Source organism: Pipistrellus kuhlii, unplaced genomic scaffold (assembly GCF_014108245.1).
Source record: "Pipistrellus kuhlii isolate mPipKuh1 unplaced genomic scaffold, mPipKuh1.p scaffold_m20_p_171, whole genome shotgun sequence".
Taxonomy (NCBI): Eukaryota; Metazoa; Chordata; class Mammalia; order Chiroptera; family Vespertilionidae; genus Pipistrellus; species Pipistrellus kuhlii.
Genome location: NW_023425484.1, coordinates 27,117 through 45,842, shown reverse-complemented (window position 1 = coordinate 45,842; position 18,726 = coordinate 27,117). Strand labels below are relative to the sequence as shown.

General features: G+C 46.1%; 1 protein-coding gene and 1 non-coding gene across 4 annotated transcripts; both read left to right on the top strand.

Moving 5' to 3' along the window:
- Positions 1–464: 464 nt before the first annotated feature.
- HNRNPF (heterogeneous nuclear ribonucleoprotein F) lies at positions 465–18,726 on the top strand. Of its 3 annotated transcripts, XM_045582911.1 has the most exons (5): positions 465–572; positions 852–917; positions 11,370–11,486; positions 12,600–12,659; positions 16,262–18,726. In XM_045582911.1, the coding sequence occupies exon 5, from the start codon at positions 16,313–16,315 to the stop codon at positions 17,558–17,560; it is 1,248 nt and encodes a 415-aa protein (XP_045438867.1). In that variant the 5' UTR covers positions 465–572; positions 852–917; positions 11,370–11,486; positions 12,600–12,659; positions 16,262–16,312; the 3' UTR covers positions 17,561–18,726. The 3 variants fall into 3 exon arrangements, with proteins under 3 accessions (XP_045438867.1, XP_036297474.1, XP_045438868.1); XM_036441581.2 differs by lacking the exons at positions 465–572; positions 852–917 and adding an exon at positions 1,415–1,508; XM_045582912.1 differs by lacking the exons at positions 465–572; positions 852–917 and adding an exon at positions 10,508–10,638.
- Positions 3,224–3,407, top strand: LOC118721066. Its single transcript, XR_004988620.1, has one exon. It is a non-coding gene; the product is annotated as a small nucleolar RNA SNORA23 (small nucleolar RNA).

The following is an 18,726-nucleotide window of genomic DNA, read 5'->3' as shown; positions in this document are numbered from 1 at the left end:
TAATAATCACTAATTCTAGAACATATCGCGAACCATCTGTTGCGCTGCCTCAGGCGGGTCGTCCTTCCAGCCAGCTGCGGGCTCAGGTGCTCTGGGCCTGAAAAGCCCGCATCCCTCCGAGGCTTCCGGGTCACCTTGGGGGGGGGGGAGGTTTTGGGGATGTTTAGCCCAAGAGCTAATCTCATAAGCGATCTATTAATCCCCCTCAATTCTGCCACCAGAGCAGCCTCCATCCGTGTTCTCGGCAGGAAACGGCTCTCTTCTCTCACGCTGTTTCCAACTCAGAGGTCCTTGGGTCTCACTGGGGGCCCCTGTCAGTACTTCCAGGGCCTCAGCGCTGGGGCGCGCTGGCCCCAACTCCCGCTGTCCCAACACCCCCTCCTCGCCCCGCCCCCGCCGCAGGCCCCGCCCCGTCCGGCTGACCAATCCCCGGCTCCGCTCCGGGCGCGACACAATGGCGACTAGGTGGTCCCGGTTCCCGGATGCCCGCCGTGGAGGCCCCGCCCCGCGGCTTGCTGCGTATTTCCGGTTCCGTCTTGGAAGTACGACTGCGTTGCGTCCTCCTGGAAAAGGTGGGGTTCCGTGGGGCAACCGAGCAGGGGTCGCGCCGGGGGAAAAGCAGGTGGGGGTGCGGGTTCCGGGCTGCAGCTCCGGGTGTGGGGGCGCGGGCCGAGGGCAGCGGCTCCTGAAGCTGCTGCGCACAGGCCGCTGGCTGTGGACTCGGCCTGTGGCGCTCCGGCCTCGGGAAGCCCCGCCCAGGGCGCGCAGCCAGGGTTTCCATGGTGATGGTAAACAAGCCTCAACTGCCTCCGCTACAACTGCCAAGTGTCCTGCGTTCCACCCTCCTCTAGGTGCTCGGGGGGACGACCGAGGTGCCGGATGTGAAGTAGAAAGGGAGCGTAGACTCGGAGCCCGAGGTGAGGACCGGGACGGGCTAGAGGTCTGAGGCTGAGGGGCACACCTAGGACCCATTGGGGATAGCGCCCCTAGGGGTGGGGTGGCAGGGCTGAGATTTGGGGTCTCACGGGGCCGGATCTGAGGTCAGGGGCCGCACACCAAACGGGACCAACCAGAGTCCGGGCCTTCTGCTGGTGGGGACCAAGGGGCCGAGGGCTAGGGCCGCACACCGAGATATCCATCTGGGGTGGGGGTGGCGAGCAGATTGGCTTTGGGAGAGGTGGGCCTGAGGTCTAGGGCCTTCTTCTCTGGGACCAGACCTCGGGGTAGAGTTTGGGGTCCGCAGAAACGGCCTGCGGCAATGGAGGAAAGGAGGGCCTCGTGCGGACTCCCGGGTGGGGGTGGGGGGAGCGCCGGGCGGCCGCGGAGAGGGTTCAGTGAAGCCGCCCTTCGCGGGGCGGGAGCGCGGGGAGCGCAGGGAGGCTGGGCCTGGCTCCGCCCCTCCCACCTTCCCGCTCGGCGGGCCTGGCTTAGGGGCCCGGCGCCGGCGCTTCTTCCTCTTTGTGCGGCGCGTGTGCGGAGCGCCCGTCTGCGCGGCTCCCGCCGGACAGGTACGGTGTCTGCGTTTAGCTGGGTTTTGGTCTCGTTGTCTTTGCCTGTTTGCCACCCTTTTTCTGGGCAAGCTTGTTTAATCGACCGTTTCTCTTTTCTTACCTTTTACTTCTTTGTATTGTTGAATATATTTGCTGATTCTTGACTGTGCCTAAGAAACTTATGGACGCTCTCGGGGCCCTTACCCGGGCTCCGCGTGGTTCACCGAGGGGGGCCCGGCGGCCGGTGACGCCGGACAAGTCCCTGGTTTCTTTAAACTTTGTAGAAACGGTTGGGCGCGCACAGCCCTGGAGAGGGTGTCCCCCTGCCCCTTCTCGGGGCGCCTGGGAAAGCGCCGCCCGGGGCCGGTCGGTCCGGCTCTCACGCAGGTCGGCCTCCCTCGGTTTTCCTCCCGTGAAGCCTGGGACGGGCAGACGCGCTTCCCTGTCTGTGTCTCAACTGACTGCGGCCCGAGGGCGGCGGGGGAGGCCGCGAGCAGCGCCCCGGCCCCGCGCGGGGGAGGGGGAGGGAGGGAAGCGGAAACGCCGAGGTTAGGGAGGCCTCTGCGCGCCGGAACCCGGCGGAGCTGGGAGAACTTTGAAAACTGCAAATGATCTTCTCATTCAAAACGCCATCGAAACGACCGATGTTGACGTAATTCTCACAATCACCTTTAGTTAACTTTTTCTAAAAGTTAAACTTGTTTCTGAATTTAGACAATGTATTAGGATGTCAGTGAAAACTGGTGTTTTCAGTGCGAATTTCTAGACAAGATTTTTTCATTTAAAAATAAGTGAATATGCCCTAGCCTATGGCTCAGTGGTTAGAGCTCGGCTTGCGGACTCAAGGGTTGCGGGTTCGATTCCGGTCAAGGCACCTACTTGGGTTGCGTGCTCAATCCCAGGCGGTGGAGTATGTGGGAGAAGGTACATTCATGTTTCTCTGTGTCTCCCTCTACCGCTCTCTAAATATTAAAGGAAAAAATATCCTCGGGTGAGGATTAACGGCAACAAAAAATGTGAGCTCATTGTGTGCTCACACCCTTTCTCCCTCCCCCCGAAAGTAATTGAGTTAATATTGGGAGAGGTTGGCCATTGCTCTCTCACCAGGGTTGGGTGAGTCCATCCTTGCTTTGGGGAGCTCATGTTCTTGTATGCATTGCTGCAAATTGATTAGAGTTATTTCCATGTTATTTTAGTTTGACAAGTGATTGGTTTTCACTTGAGGCTTGCTACAAAACTCCCATTAAATGAAATATTCAAGTGAAAATACTGACTGACTTAAGGGGAAAGATTAAGTAGAAGAGTTAGTTCTTATTTATGGCCAAAATGGTGAAGAAGAATGTGGAGACAGGGTAGGTGCCTGGAGGGGCTACAGAAATGGGAGGGTGACCCCCTTCCCCAAAGGTAACTTCGTCCTGACCTCCCCTTGGTCTGAGCCTTGGCACTCACTCTTTGTAATCACGTTCATAACCAGGCTGTAAGGAGGTATGCCATTATCCCCATTTTACAAATGAGAAAATGGAGACCAGGAGACAAGTCACTTGTTCAGTGACATAGCTGGGACTGGGACTCAGATCTTTCTTTTTTATAATACATTTTAAAATACTAGGTATTAAGCCTGCAACTTGGTTCATGGGTCAATGCTCAACCACTGAGCCATACCAGCCAGGATTAATAAATATTTTTATACAACTGGTAGGTTTGAATTGGTATTCAAATAAGAGTACATGGCTGATGTAATGTGTGCATAGTTTTCATCTGTGTCTGATAGCAGTGTCTGTCTGTGTTTTGCATTCAGATCTTGCTATCCACACAAACATCATGCAGCCAAAGATTAAGTTGGGATCATAGTACTGGTCTAGTGTTGTCTATTGGACATAATTTACCACTGACCAGCCTCCAAATTCCCATACAGAACTTTGTGAGTAGAGATAGTGTATAGCTTTTGAAAATTTAAAATATCTGTAATAACTCAAAATAAAATAAGAGCACATCTTATATTTGGTATATTATATCTTTTTGGGAAAAAATGTTTGTTTTAATCCTCACCCAAGGATGTATTTTCATTGGAGAGAGAGACATAGAGAGACATCAATGTGAGAGGTAAACATCAAGTGGCTGCCTCTTCGTGTCCTCTAACAGGGATCGAGCTAAGCCCACAACCTGGGCGTGTGCCCTGACAGGACTTGAACTATGACCTCCTGGTTCATGGGTTGATGCTCAACCACTGAACCACATCGGTCTGGCCATTGGTTGATTTTTTAAATGTATTCAGATTTTATGTTATTTCCCCCATATTATGGTTTTTGAGACATGGTCAGGAAAGTTTTCCCTGTTCTCAATTTATAGAGAAATTGTTTGATAATTCGGTGGGGGTGGGGGGAATCCTGACCAGGTAGCTCAGTTGGTTAGAACATAGTCCTAATAGGTTGTGGTTCAGGGGCACATACCTGAATCAACCAGTGAATTCGTAAATACCGTATTTTTCGGACCATAAGACGCACTTTTTCCCCCCCAGAAGTGGGAGGAAAAAGTCCCTGCGTCTTATGGTCCAAATATAGCCTACACATATACTTTAAAAAAAAAGGTTTTTTTACTTGCCCGGCTCTGTGTGGTCTCTGTGTGCTTGCCCGGCTCTAAAATGGTTCTAAATGCTGCTGTTTACTTTACAGGGTTGATGACATGTGTTTATGACTGTGATGTTGGGTTTTAATGCACATAAAATATTTTAGGACACTAATTGTTTCAGAATCTTTTTTTCTTCATTTCCCTTCTCTAAAAACTGGTGCGTCTTATGGTCCGGAGCATCTTATGGTCCTAAAAATACAGTAAATGGGACAACAAGTGGATCTTTCTCTCCTCTCCCCCTCTCTAAAATCAATAGATTAAAAAAAAATTATTTTAATGGGGGGCTAGTAATACGAAGCTGAAATGAAAAATTCTAAACTAATTTTAGGGTTCCCCTGAAAGTATATCTCCTCTTTAAAAAATTCTCACCTAGTATGATTATTACAAATTCCTATCTCACTCTTAATTTAGTATGTTTTAATGTATTTTTATTAACTCAATACACCCAAAATATTTCAAGTCAATTTTTAGTACTGGAAAGTTAATTCTGCATTTGGTTGTCTGAAAGTGCTCATTTTTTCTTTTAAAATGTTATGATTTTGCCTAGCACTTCTTGTGCTCTGAAAACTGCTGTTGTAAGCTGTTGTCCTGTGTGTAGTATTCGCTCCCAGTGCTGGGAGCCCCTCAGGTACATTGTCCTGTTCCTTCCCTCCTTTGGCTCTGTTCTCCACTCTCATGGATAGTGTGCTTTGTGGTCCCTGAGCGGCGAACATTGAGTCAAGGTGCTACAGTGGTCTCCACTCCTGTGGCAGCTGCATGGGACGTGACAAGCTAACAACTCTCCACGGAGTCCCGGCAGGAAGCTCTAGGCTCCCTGAAGGACACCTTCTGAGGAGGCTGTGGGCAAGCACTGCAATGTTCTTCTCCCTGGAGACCATAAGGGTGACCCACAGCCCTCCTGAGGCCTTTAGCTGGCTCCAGTGTTTATGGGCCAATCAGCTCTGCCCTCCCCAGAGCTGCTTGCTTCAGGAGATAGAACTACAAGAAAGTTAGGGAGTGGGGTAACTGGGAGATTATCTTCCTAGCAATTGTATTTTCTTTAGCAAAAATCTCCCCTCCTCACTTCATTTTTTAGGCTAGAATCATCACTTCTCATTATGGGGGAGAGTACTACCAATTAATACAAGAGATTAAGTTTTCCCCTCGAGAACAGATTTTATCTTTAGCAAGGGAAGTCTAATAGTTGTTGTTTTTTATTGATTTCAGAGAGAGAGGAGTCACGGGCACTGATCACTTTTCCCTTACAGTGTCAATAAAAAATGACATCAGCCAACACAACAATAGTTGTCCTGTGTGGATAAGTCAAAATTATACCTACCGTGTTTCCCCGAAAATAAGACCTACTTACAGGTTTCCTTCTGGGTGAAATATAAGGCATCCCCCAGAAAATAAGGCACCCCCAAGGCTGTCTCAGAATGAAAATTAATTTACCATAAACTGGTTGCTAGGGCCGTCCCAACTGGCGTCTAGCAACCAGTGACCAGTGACGTTATTCAGAGTCCTGACATCACTGCTGTGTGGAGGTGGAGCAGAGGGAGATCAAGAGTCAGAAGTGAGCATGGGGCGGGAGAGAGGAGGAGACTTTCATAGATGCCTGTAGAAGAACAGGAGGATTAGAGCTGACACAGCGAAGGTGGTGAGTGCTGGTCTGTCTCTGGTGACACTACCTGATGATCACGGCCCCCCTCATGATGACTGAAGGTTCTCAGTCAGTGGCAGACCCTGCTCCAGCCCAGATCCAGGCCCCAGCAAGCTCAGTGGCAGGCCCCAGGGGGTAAATGTCTGATAAAGGGATAGGGAGATGTCTGGTGAAGGTGCTCAGTGGTACATGGGTGGGGAGAGGGGAATCACTTAAAATGACACAGGAGGATCAGAGGGGGCAATCAAAATGACACAGGAGGATGAAAAGGGGTTACTAAAATGGTAATCTCCCCTCTGATTCTCCTGTGCCATTTGATTCCCTCCTCTGATCCTCCCTGTGTCATTTTAAGTGATCCCCTCCCCCCCCGCCTTGGTACCCCAATTCCTTTTTTTTACCCCTAGAAATGAGTGCAAAAAGAAAAAGCTACTCTGTAGAAAGGAATCGTGGAAGACTCTTGGGGCCAAAATCTTACTGCTTTTTGCAAAGAGAAGATGTTGAGTATCCTGTTGGTCCAAAAATGGCGAGCAGAGTATGGTAACCTCATTGAACAAGTGGACAAGGGAAATGCTAAAAAGCGCAAGTGTGGGTCAGGTTGGCAACCATTATTTTCCAAGCTGGAAGACCTGATTGTGAGTGGGTTATTAATAGGAAAGCAGAGGCTTTGGTTGTGAATAGGGCTCAGATTCAAGAATTTGCCCTTGGCAATGGCACCAACATTTGACATAGGTGCCCCCCGCCCCCAAGACTTCAAAGCATCACAACACTGGCTGGATAATTTCCTTCAGTGAAGTGAACTGTCTTTAAGAAGAACTATCGGTACTACATTGTTTGGGTTAGAAGATACTCAAGTTATTAAGTAAGCACTTGCATTCAAGTCCTTTATTGATGATGCTGACTTCTCTAAATACAATCTTTCCAACATGATTGCTATGGATGAAACTGCAGTGTTTATGGGCCAATCATCTCAAACAACAATTGAACAGCAGGGTGCCTCCTTAGTGTGCATTCCCTCCACTGCTTATGAAAGTGCACGTGTTTCCTGTATTTTGGCAACTAAAATCCCACCTTTAATCATTTCTAAGGGCAAGAAGGAAAAGATTGAACGTGTTTTGGGCGTTTTTATTCTTGAAACTGAAAAAGCCCGGACCACACAAGCAGTTATAAGGAAGTGGGTCGATTTAATGCTGCCACTTGTTATGCGAGGGAGCCAAAGAGATCTGCTAGACATGAACACATTTCTTCACCAAAGAAAAATAGATCAGATAATGATTCCCGCAGGAATGACGGCCTGTCTCCAGACTCTTAATATTGAAATAAACAAGCCATTCAAAGACAATTTGCGCATGGTAATTAATGACTACATTGAAAATAGAATGGAGAGAAATCAGCGTGGAAACTGGAACCTAAACTGCAAGAAGTTGTGACTTGGGTGAAGAATTCATGGGAGAAAATCACTGACAGTTGCATTGCAAATGCACTGTGAGCAGGCTACCTTGACAAGAAGTACTCATTTGAAGACAGTACTATTGCTAAACATGAGAGATTTGGTCCACTGATTCTGAAAGAAATGAAGTCACAAGAAATTCACCAGGAAATTCAGGAATTGGATTGCTATGATGATGTTCCAGAAGATGATGACATGATTGTCATTGAATAAATGAGTAAATTCTTGATACTGTAGGATTCAGTTTGTCTGGTTTGTGTTGACAACTACCGTACTACCGTACTGTATACAGGTAATAAATTTCCTTTATTTTCAATAACAATAAATGTGTATCGTATTCTTCTTCATGGAAAAATAAGACATCCCTTGAAAATAAGACCTAGCGCACCTTTGGAAGCAAAAATTAATATAAGACACTGTCTTATTTTCGGGGAAACGGTATTTTTTTAAAAATCAGTTTGTGAGCCATGAGATGAAAAGGGTTGAAAATCACTATATAGATCAGTGTCCACTATGATAGGTACTACCCTGTTTCCCCGAAAATAAGACAGTGTCTTATATTAATTTTTTCTCCCAAAGTTGCGCTAGGTCTTATTTTCGGAGGATGTCTTATCTTTCCATGCACTAGGTCTTATTTTCGGAGGATGTCTTATTTTCTGGGAAACACGGTAGCTACGTGTGGTTGGCTAGTAAGTGCTTGAAATGTACTAGTTCAAATAGGTAAGGGCGATAAGAGTAAATACATGGTTTTGAGACAGTATGAAAAAATGTAAATCTAATTTTTTAATATTGATTGTTTACTTAATACTCTTTGGTTATGTAAAGTTAATTGAAATTTAAACAGAGAGAGCAATGGTTACTTGTTCTGTTAGATAAAAAATCATCCCTTAAGTTAATTTCAATGCAAGTATTATAGATGTAATTTACCTGGCATCACATTGTACTATTTTGGCTTTTTAGTTAACACAGCTTTAGATAACTGTTTAGGAAAAGTAGAGTATTCTAATTTCAGATTTATTCTAAGTAAACTAAACGGTCCAATAGTTTAAAGATAATAATAGAAAACAGCTTTCCTATTGCTTACAGATCATTACCTACTATGTCCTTTGATGGATAAAAATGTAGTAATAACAATAAATACTTAAAATGTTGTATCAATATCTTGAACTTGCATATTGTGCAAATTAGGTAAGAATCCTCACACTTAGGGGGCATGAGCCCCTGGGAAATTTAGGTATATAATAACTGAATATCATAAAGATTAAAAAGGATTGACCACAAAATAAAAATGTTTATACAAAACAACCAACACCAAAACATCCTAGCAAAGGGTTGGATTTTTAAATTATAAAGAATTTGAACAAACATCAGGGGGAATTAGTAGGGTAATAATACAAAGGAATAAAAAACTAATATGGTCTTCTAACTTCTACTTTGAAACCTTGGGGCTATTGGGGCTGGAGGCTGTGGGGGTGAGGTGGAATGGAGTTTCACCTTCCTACCCTGCATTGCTTCTGGTCTATTTAAATGTCACTTCTTCAGAACCCCAATGTTAATCCTCATTTTCTAGAATTTTATCATTTCAGGATTTGTTAACAGACATTTATTTCTTTATTGTCTGTTTCTCTTTTTATCCTATCACCCAGTTCCGATAATTACCAGTTATGGACAGTTTTCTCTACATCCCCATGTATTTCACTCCGATAATTTTGAAGCAAATCCCAGCCATCACACTATTTCATTCACAAACACTTAAGTAGATCTCTAAAAATTCTTTTATTTTTACTGTTATGGTCGTTGGCAGAAAAAAGTTCCCCACCCCTGTGGTAAGTGCACGTTACTCAAACAAATCCTTTCACTTTTTTGTTGTAAATCCTCATCCGAGAATGTTTTTCCATTGGTTTTTAGGGAGAGTGGAGGAAAGGGAAAGACAGCGAAACATCAATGTGAGAAAAGCACATGGATGTGAGAGAATCAGACTCGGGGCCCTATCAAAGTCTAAAATAGGGAACCAGACCTTCAGGGCCCTGGAGGATCTCACTCTGCTTTCCTCCTCAGTGGAGCTGTTACAGGTACTTTCAGGTGCCTCCTGTCTTTGTGCACAACAGGCTAGGCTCCCTGGTGTATTCTGTACTTGTTGTTCCTTCACTGGCAGAAACTATTATCATGATTAATCAATTATTAATGCTCTTGCCGGTGTCACCAACCAGTTAAGCTAAAGAGACTCGTAAAACTAAAATGCAGCAAGTATTGATATAATAAGTTAGAAAATGCATGCCCAACCTACTAAATTACCAAAGGATATACTTTGAAGAGGACTTAAAGGGAAATAAATGCTTATGAAACAATCAAAATACCCATTTCTGTAAAGATTTCCCCCCCCCCCAAATTTCTTCAGAATATTATTTTGCTTATCTTGGATGTGTGAATTTTTAGTGACTTAACTTTTGATGGGATGGCTAGATTTTTAATTCTATCCCCCAGCCTCAACAATTATCAATTATGGACGGTTTTTCTCTACATTCCCCATCAACCATTTCATCCACAGATGAAATGCATTTCTAAATGTTAATTCCTTTGTTTTAAACGTTACAATTCTATTATATCTAAAATAACTTGTTAAAAGCAAATTTCCAGTCAATATTCAAATAAATTGTCCCAGTCCCATAAATGTTCACCAGTTTGTGTGAATCAAGATCCAAAAATGTCCCGTGCATTGTAAATCCTTGATAAGTCTCTTAAATTCCTTTTATTGAGTAAATGCCCCCTTTTTTGTTGGAGCTAATTTGCTGAAGGGTCGGCTCATTTGTCTCTATTCAGTTCTACTTTATGATTCTTGATATAAGTCGCTACTTACATTACAGCAATTGCCTTGTTTTCCAGTGTGTTCCTTTGAATTAGGATTTATATAGGTTTCTAAAATGTAGCTGCTCATTGGGCATATAGTTTTGAGAATTGCGTGCTTTAAAATTAATCTTCTAAAAACTGCCAGCTATTGACTTGTTTTGTATTGACTACAAAACAAGGTGTGCTGAGGTGTAGCCACTAGAAGTTCTTCCTGCGCTCGGAGATGGGTTTTTCCTTTAAATTTTACGGTTTCTCCTTCCCCTTAACCTTGCTGCCCGCTCTCCCTCCCCGCCCCGGCCCTCCCCGCCGCGGCCTCTGGACTTTCCTCCCGCTGGCACCCTCCTGCGCTGCGAACGGCTTCCTCGTCGCCGCTCTCCCCGCCCACTTCCTGCCGGGCCAACCGCGGGCCCCGGGCCGCACCTGCAGGGCGCGTTTCCATTGGTGACATGTTGGCGGGCCGGCCGCGGCACTTCCTCCTTTACACCCCGTGACCCGCGTCCGCTCGCCGCCCTCCCAGTCACGCGGCCTCTGCTACGGGACGCAGCCGCGCGCGCCGCCTTCCGGACTTGGACCCCAGGCCAGTCGTGGTGAGCTGCCGCGAGCGGGCGACCCCCCACCCGCCACCCTCACCCCCGCGGTTGGGGAGACTCTTCCCCGCCGCCCCCAACCCCAACGCTCCCTCCGCCGCCCCAGGAACTTTCCGCAGCCCCCACGGCCCGTCCCAGGAAGTTCCCGGCCGAGAGCTCCGCCCCGGCCCTGGAAGCCGCCGGCTGCCTGCGGGTCCCGGGACCTCTCTCGGTCCCCCTGGGCAGCCCCCCCCCCCGAGGCCCGTTGGAGCCGGCGCGAGAACTTCCTCTCGCCGCCCGGGACGTCCTCCCGGCGTCTCCGAAAGCCCTCCGACCCCGGCCTCCCCTCCCGCCACCGCTCGGGAAGCCTCGGGCCTCGGGCCCTCACCACCCCATCCCCCACCCCCGCGCGTCCGGGTGAGCCGCTCTCCCCGCCCTGCCCCCTCCGGTCCCCGCGCGCGCGCAGCTCGCTCCCCTCCCCGCGCAGCTCGCTCCGCCCCGGAAGCGGCCGTTGACCCCGCCCAGGGCTGGCTGGGCGCCCCGGGGTCCGGCGGTACTCGCCGCTCCGCCGCGGGGTCTGTCGGGCACCAGGTCGGAGGCGGGGCGAGCTCTGGCTCCTAGTTCCGGTGCCCGGGACTCCCCGGAGCTCCACGTCCCGGACGGCGGCCACGCTTCCCGCCCAAACGGCTCGGACGCGCCCCTGGCGGCTGGCGGCCTCCGCCGCGCTAACGTCCTCACGCCGGCGGTTTCAGTTTCAGGTGGCCGCCGGGAGATGCGCCCCGAGTTCCCGCGGAGCCCCCTGCGTTTCTGAGCGACTGCGGATCGCGCTCGCTGGATGAAAATCGACATCGGCCCTGCTCCCCTCAGCGGTGAGTTTTACAGCAAAAAAGTCAGCCGTGTGGGCTGAGGGGCGGCTCCCGCGGGCTGGGATTGAGAAATAGGAGTTCCCGACCACCTGGGTGTGCGAGCTGCCAGCTGCGGGTTAAATTAATTTACAGAGGAGGGCGGGAGTGCTCTGGCCTCCCTAGAACACGGCGGGGAAGGCCGGCCAGTTCCCGGCCCTGAACCTTCCAGAAGGTGGGAGGTGCGGCCTGAGCGCCCTGTTTACTGCGCAGATAAACCTAATCGGCCACCCGGCCCTGCCCGCGGGGCGCGCCCGGCTTATCCTGATTGGATCTGCGGAATCGGAGCAAATCCCGTAGAACCGGTAGCGATGGGCTCACCCGGAGAGCCTGAGGGAGGCCCGGCAGTCTGTTAGAAAGGCGAATCCCGGCCCAGAGAGACCATTTTAAACTAACAATTTGTATTTGTTCAACCCCCCGCCAGCATAGTGCCTCCTGTGACTACTACTGGAGGCTCGTAAGACAAGGCAAATGGATATTTAAGAGAAATTAGCGACGTTCCAGTCAGGCCTTCGGGCAGCCTTATCGCGTGGCTGTGGGTGGGGGCAGTGTTTTTCCTATCGAAAGCGTATTTCATTCAACATTTCCTCCCCTTGTTCTTCCTCAGTTAATCAAAAGGTTAACGTCAGGTCACAAGAAGTGAAGCTTTGGAGTAAAACTGGGAAAGAAAGTGTTTAGTGTCTCCACGCTGCCACCCAGGGGTGTTTGTGAATTACAGCCCAGGCCATCTTTCTCTGGAGCTGATCCCAGCCCAGACAAGCTGCCCAACCCTCGCCCCCCCTAGTACTCCGTGCTCCACCCGCCCTCAAAATTTAAATTTTCTTCTGGTAGTGTTTTATATAGAAATAGAGGGAATTGAGTTGTGCCCTCCAGGCAAATGGGAGTTGCCTTGCAGTTAATCCTCCCCATTACCCTATGAAAAGGTAAGCCTTTTAAGTGCTTGAGGGCGAGGCAGGGGAGCACTTTAATTAGGGCAGACCCCAGCCCCACTTTCTTAGGCTCTGAGGAAGGAGCCTGGACCACTGTTCTCTGGTTGCTCCGGTGAGTTCTCCGCACTGAGGCCACATTACTCTTTTTTAGGACAATTCCGGACCTACCAGGAGTGTCTCCGACTGTTGACATCCCTCCTTGTTCTTTAAGGTGAGCTAATTTAAGGAATGTAATTTTTTTTTAAATAAGTTTTTATTGTCCATATTATTACAAATGTTCCTCCCCCCCCCCCCCCCCCCCCCCCACCATTGCTCTCCTCCACCAGGTTCCCACCCCACCCTCTGCCTTTTCCCCTCTCCCCGTTGTCCTCATCCATAGGTGCACGGTTTATGTTCAGTCTCTTCCCACGCCCCCCTCTCCCCTTTTCCCCAAGAATCGTCAGTTCACTCCCCTTTAAGGAATGTAATTTTTGTTTGTGTTATATTCAAGCATAAAATTTTTTTAGGAAAGTGAAATTGAAAAACTTTTGTCCTAAGTACTGACTCAAACAATATAAGCATGTAGAGTATTATGAAAGCAAAAGTGGAAATATTATAGTTTTATGTGGTTGTTTAATTGCATAATTGATTCTTATGAAATGCCTGTTTTGTGTTTCCTCACGTCTTTCCCACCCTAACTGGACTGCCATTTTGTAGAGCAGGGTGAGGGGCCTCCAGCCTACAGGCCTTTTTAAGGCCTGAGAAATCATTGGTTTGGCACCACCCCCCCCCCCCCAAAGGCATTAGGGATGAGTTAATTGTTTGACCAAATTTAGAACAGGCTAATTTTGTATGCCTTCAAATAATATAAATATTCAAATGGCAGGAAAAAAGGTTCCCAAACCCCCGTTCTAGAGGAAGATATTGTTATATATCCCTCTCCCCCTCATGGCTATAAATTAATCCCTTGCTGGTCTTCAGCCTGCAGTGCCTGAGGGTGGGGCAGCTGTTTCCAGAATACGTGTTCTATGCTGCGGGAGCATAGAATCATAAAATGTAGTTTGTAGCAAGAGGAAGATCTTTTGGAACTGTAGCATATTTGTGCTGAGGCTTTAAGGATTAGTAGGATTTAGCTAGACAAAGGGTTGAGTGGAATATATTTGGAGAGAATTACCACGTGTGTCAAATCCAAGGGAGCCTGGCACATTTCAGGCACAGGAATAAACAAGATTTTTATTTTTTTAGGAATAAAGATTTTAAATTTTGGAGGTGATACTAGCTAGTGGATAGTGTGTGGCAGGCCACAGTTTCAAAACCTTAGAAACCTTTAGCCTTCTGGTTTGTTCTAATGTTACTGGAAGGCCACCGAGACTTTGAATGGAAGAGTGACATCAAATCACCTTAACATGGAACTCTGCAGCTTTGGATTGAGTCATTATGCTTAGAGAAGTTTAAGAAACAGATTCTGGTATGGGATGTTGAAGTTAAGAGTTATTGATAGGGCTTAAGGGTATGGTTACGGTGGAGAATGGGACCACCTGAGAGTAATGATGAGTTCATTGAATTTTAGTCAGAGGCCTCAAATTATTGCGTTGAATTTAAATTATGGATCAAAATATAACTTGTCAATAATTGGTTTTCTCTGATACTAGTGCAGTTATTGCCAGTTTGCTATTTCTTAGCTCAGATTACCTAATCATGCTTTTATTTTTTAAGTTGTGGGTTATTTTGTTTTGTTTTATGAAAAACTAGGGTGTGTGTGTGTTGATTTCAAAGAACGACAGATAAGTGTTAAGTGCTTCATTGATTAGCTGCCTCCTCTTTGCCCCCACTGGAGATGGAGCTCACAATCCAGACATATGGTTTTTAGGTTGATGCTTAACCATTGAGCCATGTCAGCTGGGCCAGTTTAGTTCTTTTTATATATTTGTCCATATTTTGCACATACCTCAATTCTATGAGGGATGTTTTGTTACTCATTTGAGCTAAGGCTCTATTTTTCTTCTAATATGCTCTAGTTTTTGTTTTTTCTCATATGAGGATATTTCCTCTTGGATTTTTAGAGAGAATGTAAAGGAAGGGAGACATCAGTGTGAGAGAGAGACATCAATTGATTGTCTTCCACACGCAGCCTGACCATTGAGCCTGCAACCAGGGTACATGCCTTGACCAGAATTGAACCAGAGACTCTTCAGTCCCAGGGCTAGTGCTCTATCCACTGAGCCAAACAGGCTAGGCCATGCCCACACTTCTTAAGGCATCTCTTGCCACTGGTTTTTTAAACTTTATTTATTGATTTCAGTGAGGAAGGGAGAAACATCAATGATGAGAGAGAATCATTGATCTGTGGAGAATCTTTGATCGGATGCCTCCTGTACATTCCCTACTGGGGATCAAATTGGCCAGAATTGAACCTGGGACCCTTCAGTACACAGGCCCACTCTATCCACTGAGCCAAGCTGACTAGGGCACCACTGATTTTAATGGCTGAATATACTATTAGTGAAATGACACTTTTCATGAAACATTTAATTTCTATATTCTTGTATGTGCCCATTTTGAGCATTGATCACTAAAAATATTGTCTCTTATGCATATATTGCCCTATAATGGTTCAGTTCCTCTTTAGAAAACTGTCCTTCCAGTTGGATTTGACCTTTACTGTTTCTGCTTGAACTCTGGTTGCCAGATGCCATAATGTACAATACTTTATAACACCTCATTAGATTTTTTCCCCCCTTAGTCCTTCCAACAAAATGAAGCAGAAATAAAGATATGTGATGTTAATGTTTCTAATGTTGACAGAGAGATAGAAATATCAATAGTGAGTGTACGCCCTCTGCTGGGCATGTGCCCTCAACTGGATTCAAACTCCTGGGACCCTTCAGTCTGAATGCCAAAGCTCTCCACTGAGCCAAACCAACTAGGGCTAACGTTGAAACTTTTTTAAAAAATTGATTATAGAGGGGGAGAGGGTTGATTCTTGCATGTACCCTGGCGGGATGGAACATGCAACCTTAGCATATTGGGACAATGTTCTAACCAACAGCTACCTGGCCAGGGAGATAATTTTTATATGAACCCAAGAAGTTTGACAATCTAGAAAAAAAAATCATCCTTAGACTCAGCAAGGCATTGCTCTTGTATCCTTGCAGCATTGTTTATAAGGAAAAAACACCTATTCCCAGTTACAAAGGAAATGTTAGCCTGTATTGTAGTTTAAACTAGACTGTTCATCAATTTTTTACTTAATGTCAAAGAGTCTCAGGTTTTTTGTTTTTGTTTTTTTAATTTAATCTTTATTGCTCATATTATAATTGTTTCTCCTTTCCCCCCCATAGCTCCCTTCCACCCTGTTCCCATCCCACACTCTGCCCTTACCTCCCCCACCCATTGTCTTCATCCATAGGTGTACGATTTTAATTCAGTCTCTTTCTGCACCCCTCACACCCTTTTCCCCCTGATAATTATCAATTCATTCCCTTTCTTTGCCCCTGATTCTATTATATTCACCAGTTTATTCTGTTCCTCAGATTTTTAATTCACTTGTTATATTTGTTGATCATAATTTTTGTCTACTTTTTTCTTCCTCTTAAAGAATACCTTTCAGCATTTCATATAATACTGGTTTGGTGGTGATTGACTCCTTTTCTCTTAGAAGTTTTAAATACCCCCCACTTAAAGATCTGGAATTGAATTTTAAATTCAAGTGTATTTGGTGTGTTTCAATTTCTTAGCCTTCTCTGTAAAAGGGAGAAAATTGTATTTATTTGCATGTCTTGTTATATAATACATATGAAAGGGAGAATTAAGTAGATTTTGCTTTCTTTTCAGCTACAAAAAGCAGCAGCTGAGTTTATTTGAAGTCTGCCCTGTCAAGTGTCCATGATGCTGGGCCCTGAGGGAGGTGAAGGCTTTGTGGTCAAGCTCCGTGGCCTGCCCTGGTCCTGCTCTATTGAGGATGTGCAGAATTTCCTCTCCGGCTGCATAATTCATGATGGGTCCGCAGGCATTCATTTCATCTACACTAGAGAAGGCAGGCAGAGTGGTGAGGCTTTTGTTGAACTTGAATCCGAAGATGACGTGAAAATGGCCCTTAAAAAGGACAGGGAAAGCATGGGACACCGGTACATTGAGGTGTTCAAGTCCCACAGAACCGAGATGGATTGGGTGTTGAAGCACAGTGGTCCCAACAGTGCTGACACTGCTAATGATGGCTTCGTGCGGCTTCGAGGACTCCCATTTGGATGCACCAAGGAGGAAATTGTTCAGTTCTTCGCAGGGTTGGAAATCGTGCCAAATGGGATCACATTGCCTGTGGACCCTGAAGGCAAGATTACAGGGGAAGCCTTTGTGCAGTTTGCCTCACAGGAGTTAGCTGAGAAGGCTCTAGGAAAGCACAAGGAGAGAATAGGGCACAGGTATATTGAAGTGTTTAAGAGCAGTCAGGAAGAGGTTAGGACCTACTCGGATCCCCCTCTGAAGTTTATGTCTGTACAGCGGCCAGGGCCCTATGACCGTCCAGGTACAGCCAGGAGATACATTGGCATTGTCAAGCAGGCAGGCTTGGATAGGATGAGGTCTGGTGCTTACAGTGCAGGCTATGGGGGCTATGAGGAGTACAGCGGTCTCAGCGATGGCTATGGCTTTACCGCTGACATGTTTGGAAGAGACCTCAGTTACTGTCTCTCCGGGGTGTATGACCACAGATATGGAGATGGCGAGTTCACTGTCCAGAGCACCACTGGACACTGTGTCCATATGAGAGGGCTGCCGTACAAAGCTACAGAGAATGACATTTACAACTTCTTCTCTCCTCTCAACCCTGTAAGAGTCCATATTGAGATTGGCCCTGACGGAAGAGTTACGGGCGAAGCTGATGTTGAGTTTGCCACTCATGAAGAAGCTGTGGCAGCTATGTCCAAAGACAGGGCCAACATGCAGCATAGATACATAGAACTTTTCTTGAATTCCACAACAGGGGCTAGCAATGGGGCATATAGCAGCCAGATGATGCAAGGCATGGGGGTGTCAGCCCAGTCCACTTACAGTGGCCTTGAGAGCCCATCTGTGAGTGGCTGTTATGGAGCTGCTAGCTACAGTGGCCAGAACAGCATGACTGGATATGACTAATTTTATATTTTATAACGCATTTGAGTTATTATAATTTTTCATAGGCAACCAACAACCAGTGAAGAGCAGTTTATTACTCTAGCAGAAGCTGTGGGGACCCATTTTGCACCATGAGTTTGTGAAATCTGGATTAAAAAGTTACCTCTTCAGTGTTTTCTCATGCAAACTTTCTTCTGGCATGTGATATTGAGTAAACTAAAACTGTTTTCAGTTTTTTGGTTTTTCTTTAATATTTGGTAGCATATTTCAGGGGGTGATGTTACCTGACTTCAAGTAGTTTTAAGTACATTAAATGTGGATCTTATACACCATACCACCATGAACACATTGGGGAGATGAGATTTTTGGGAAACTCAAGGTGCTAGATCCCTATTTCAAAGAGGAACATTTCTCATGTTTGTTCATTCTAGTTTATTTTCATTTAAAATCTCTTAGGTTAAGTTTAAGCTTTTTAAAAGTTAGTTTTGAAAATTGAGACACATTACTAATACTGTAGGAATTGGTGAGGCCTTGACTTAAAGCTTTCTTTACTGTGATTTCCTTTTGGGTGTATTTTGCTAAGTGAAATTTGTTAAAAGAAATTTTTTTTGTTAACTAAACTTTTTTCTTAAAATAAAGACTTTTTCACAATGACTGGCATAGACTATCTGCTCACCAAAAAGTAGCAAAATGGCTGGGTGGTTGAAGAGAATTCATTTAAATGCTGTTTCAGTGTGAATTTAAGTTAGTATGTCAAATCTTATTTTCCTTATCTTTTTACAAGGAAGCTGAGTTAAAAGTCATCTTTTAAAAGTATTATGTATAAATGGGTGGTAGAAATGGTGACATATCCCAGAAAGTAGGAAGATAGCACACAGTCTCTGCCTTCTGTGACTTTTGTGCTCTTCTTCAGCCCTGCTGGTCCCACAGGTTATGTTGGAATCGCAAACAATTCTCATAGCTAGAAATCAATAGTTTGGACTAAAACTTCTTTTTTTCATGTGTAATGGCTATTTCTATAGGGTACACTCCTAGGTTAGCAATAGATCTCTCCAGAATTGTTAGGAAACTCATCTGCCTAGCAGAGTGAAGAAGCATTCAGATGCCAGGCAGCTCTACACATGTCCTATTACCATCACACTTAATTTTGACATGCACTCAATAAAGCCAAGATTGTAAAATGTGAA

Bases quoted from the DNA above. Each gene is read 5' to 3' on its own strand.
- HNRNPF (XM_045582911.1), top strand. From the start codon at position 16,313: ATGATGCTGGGCCCTGAGGGAGGTGAAGGCTTTGTGGTCAAGCTCCGT.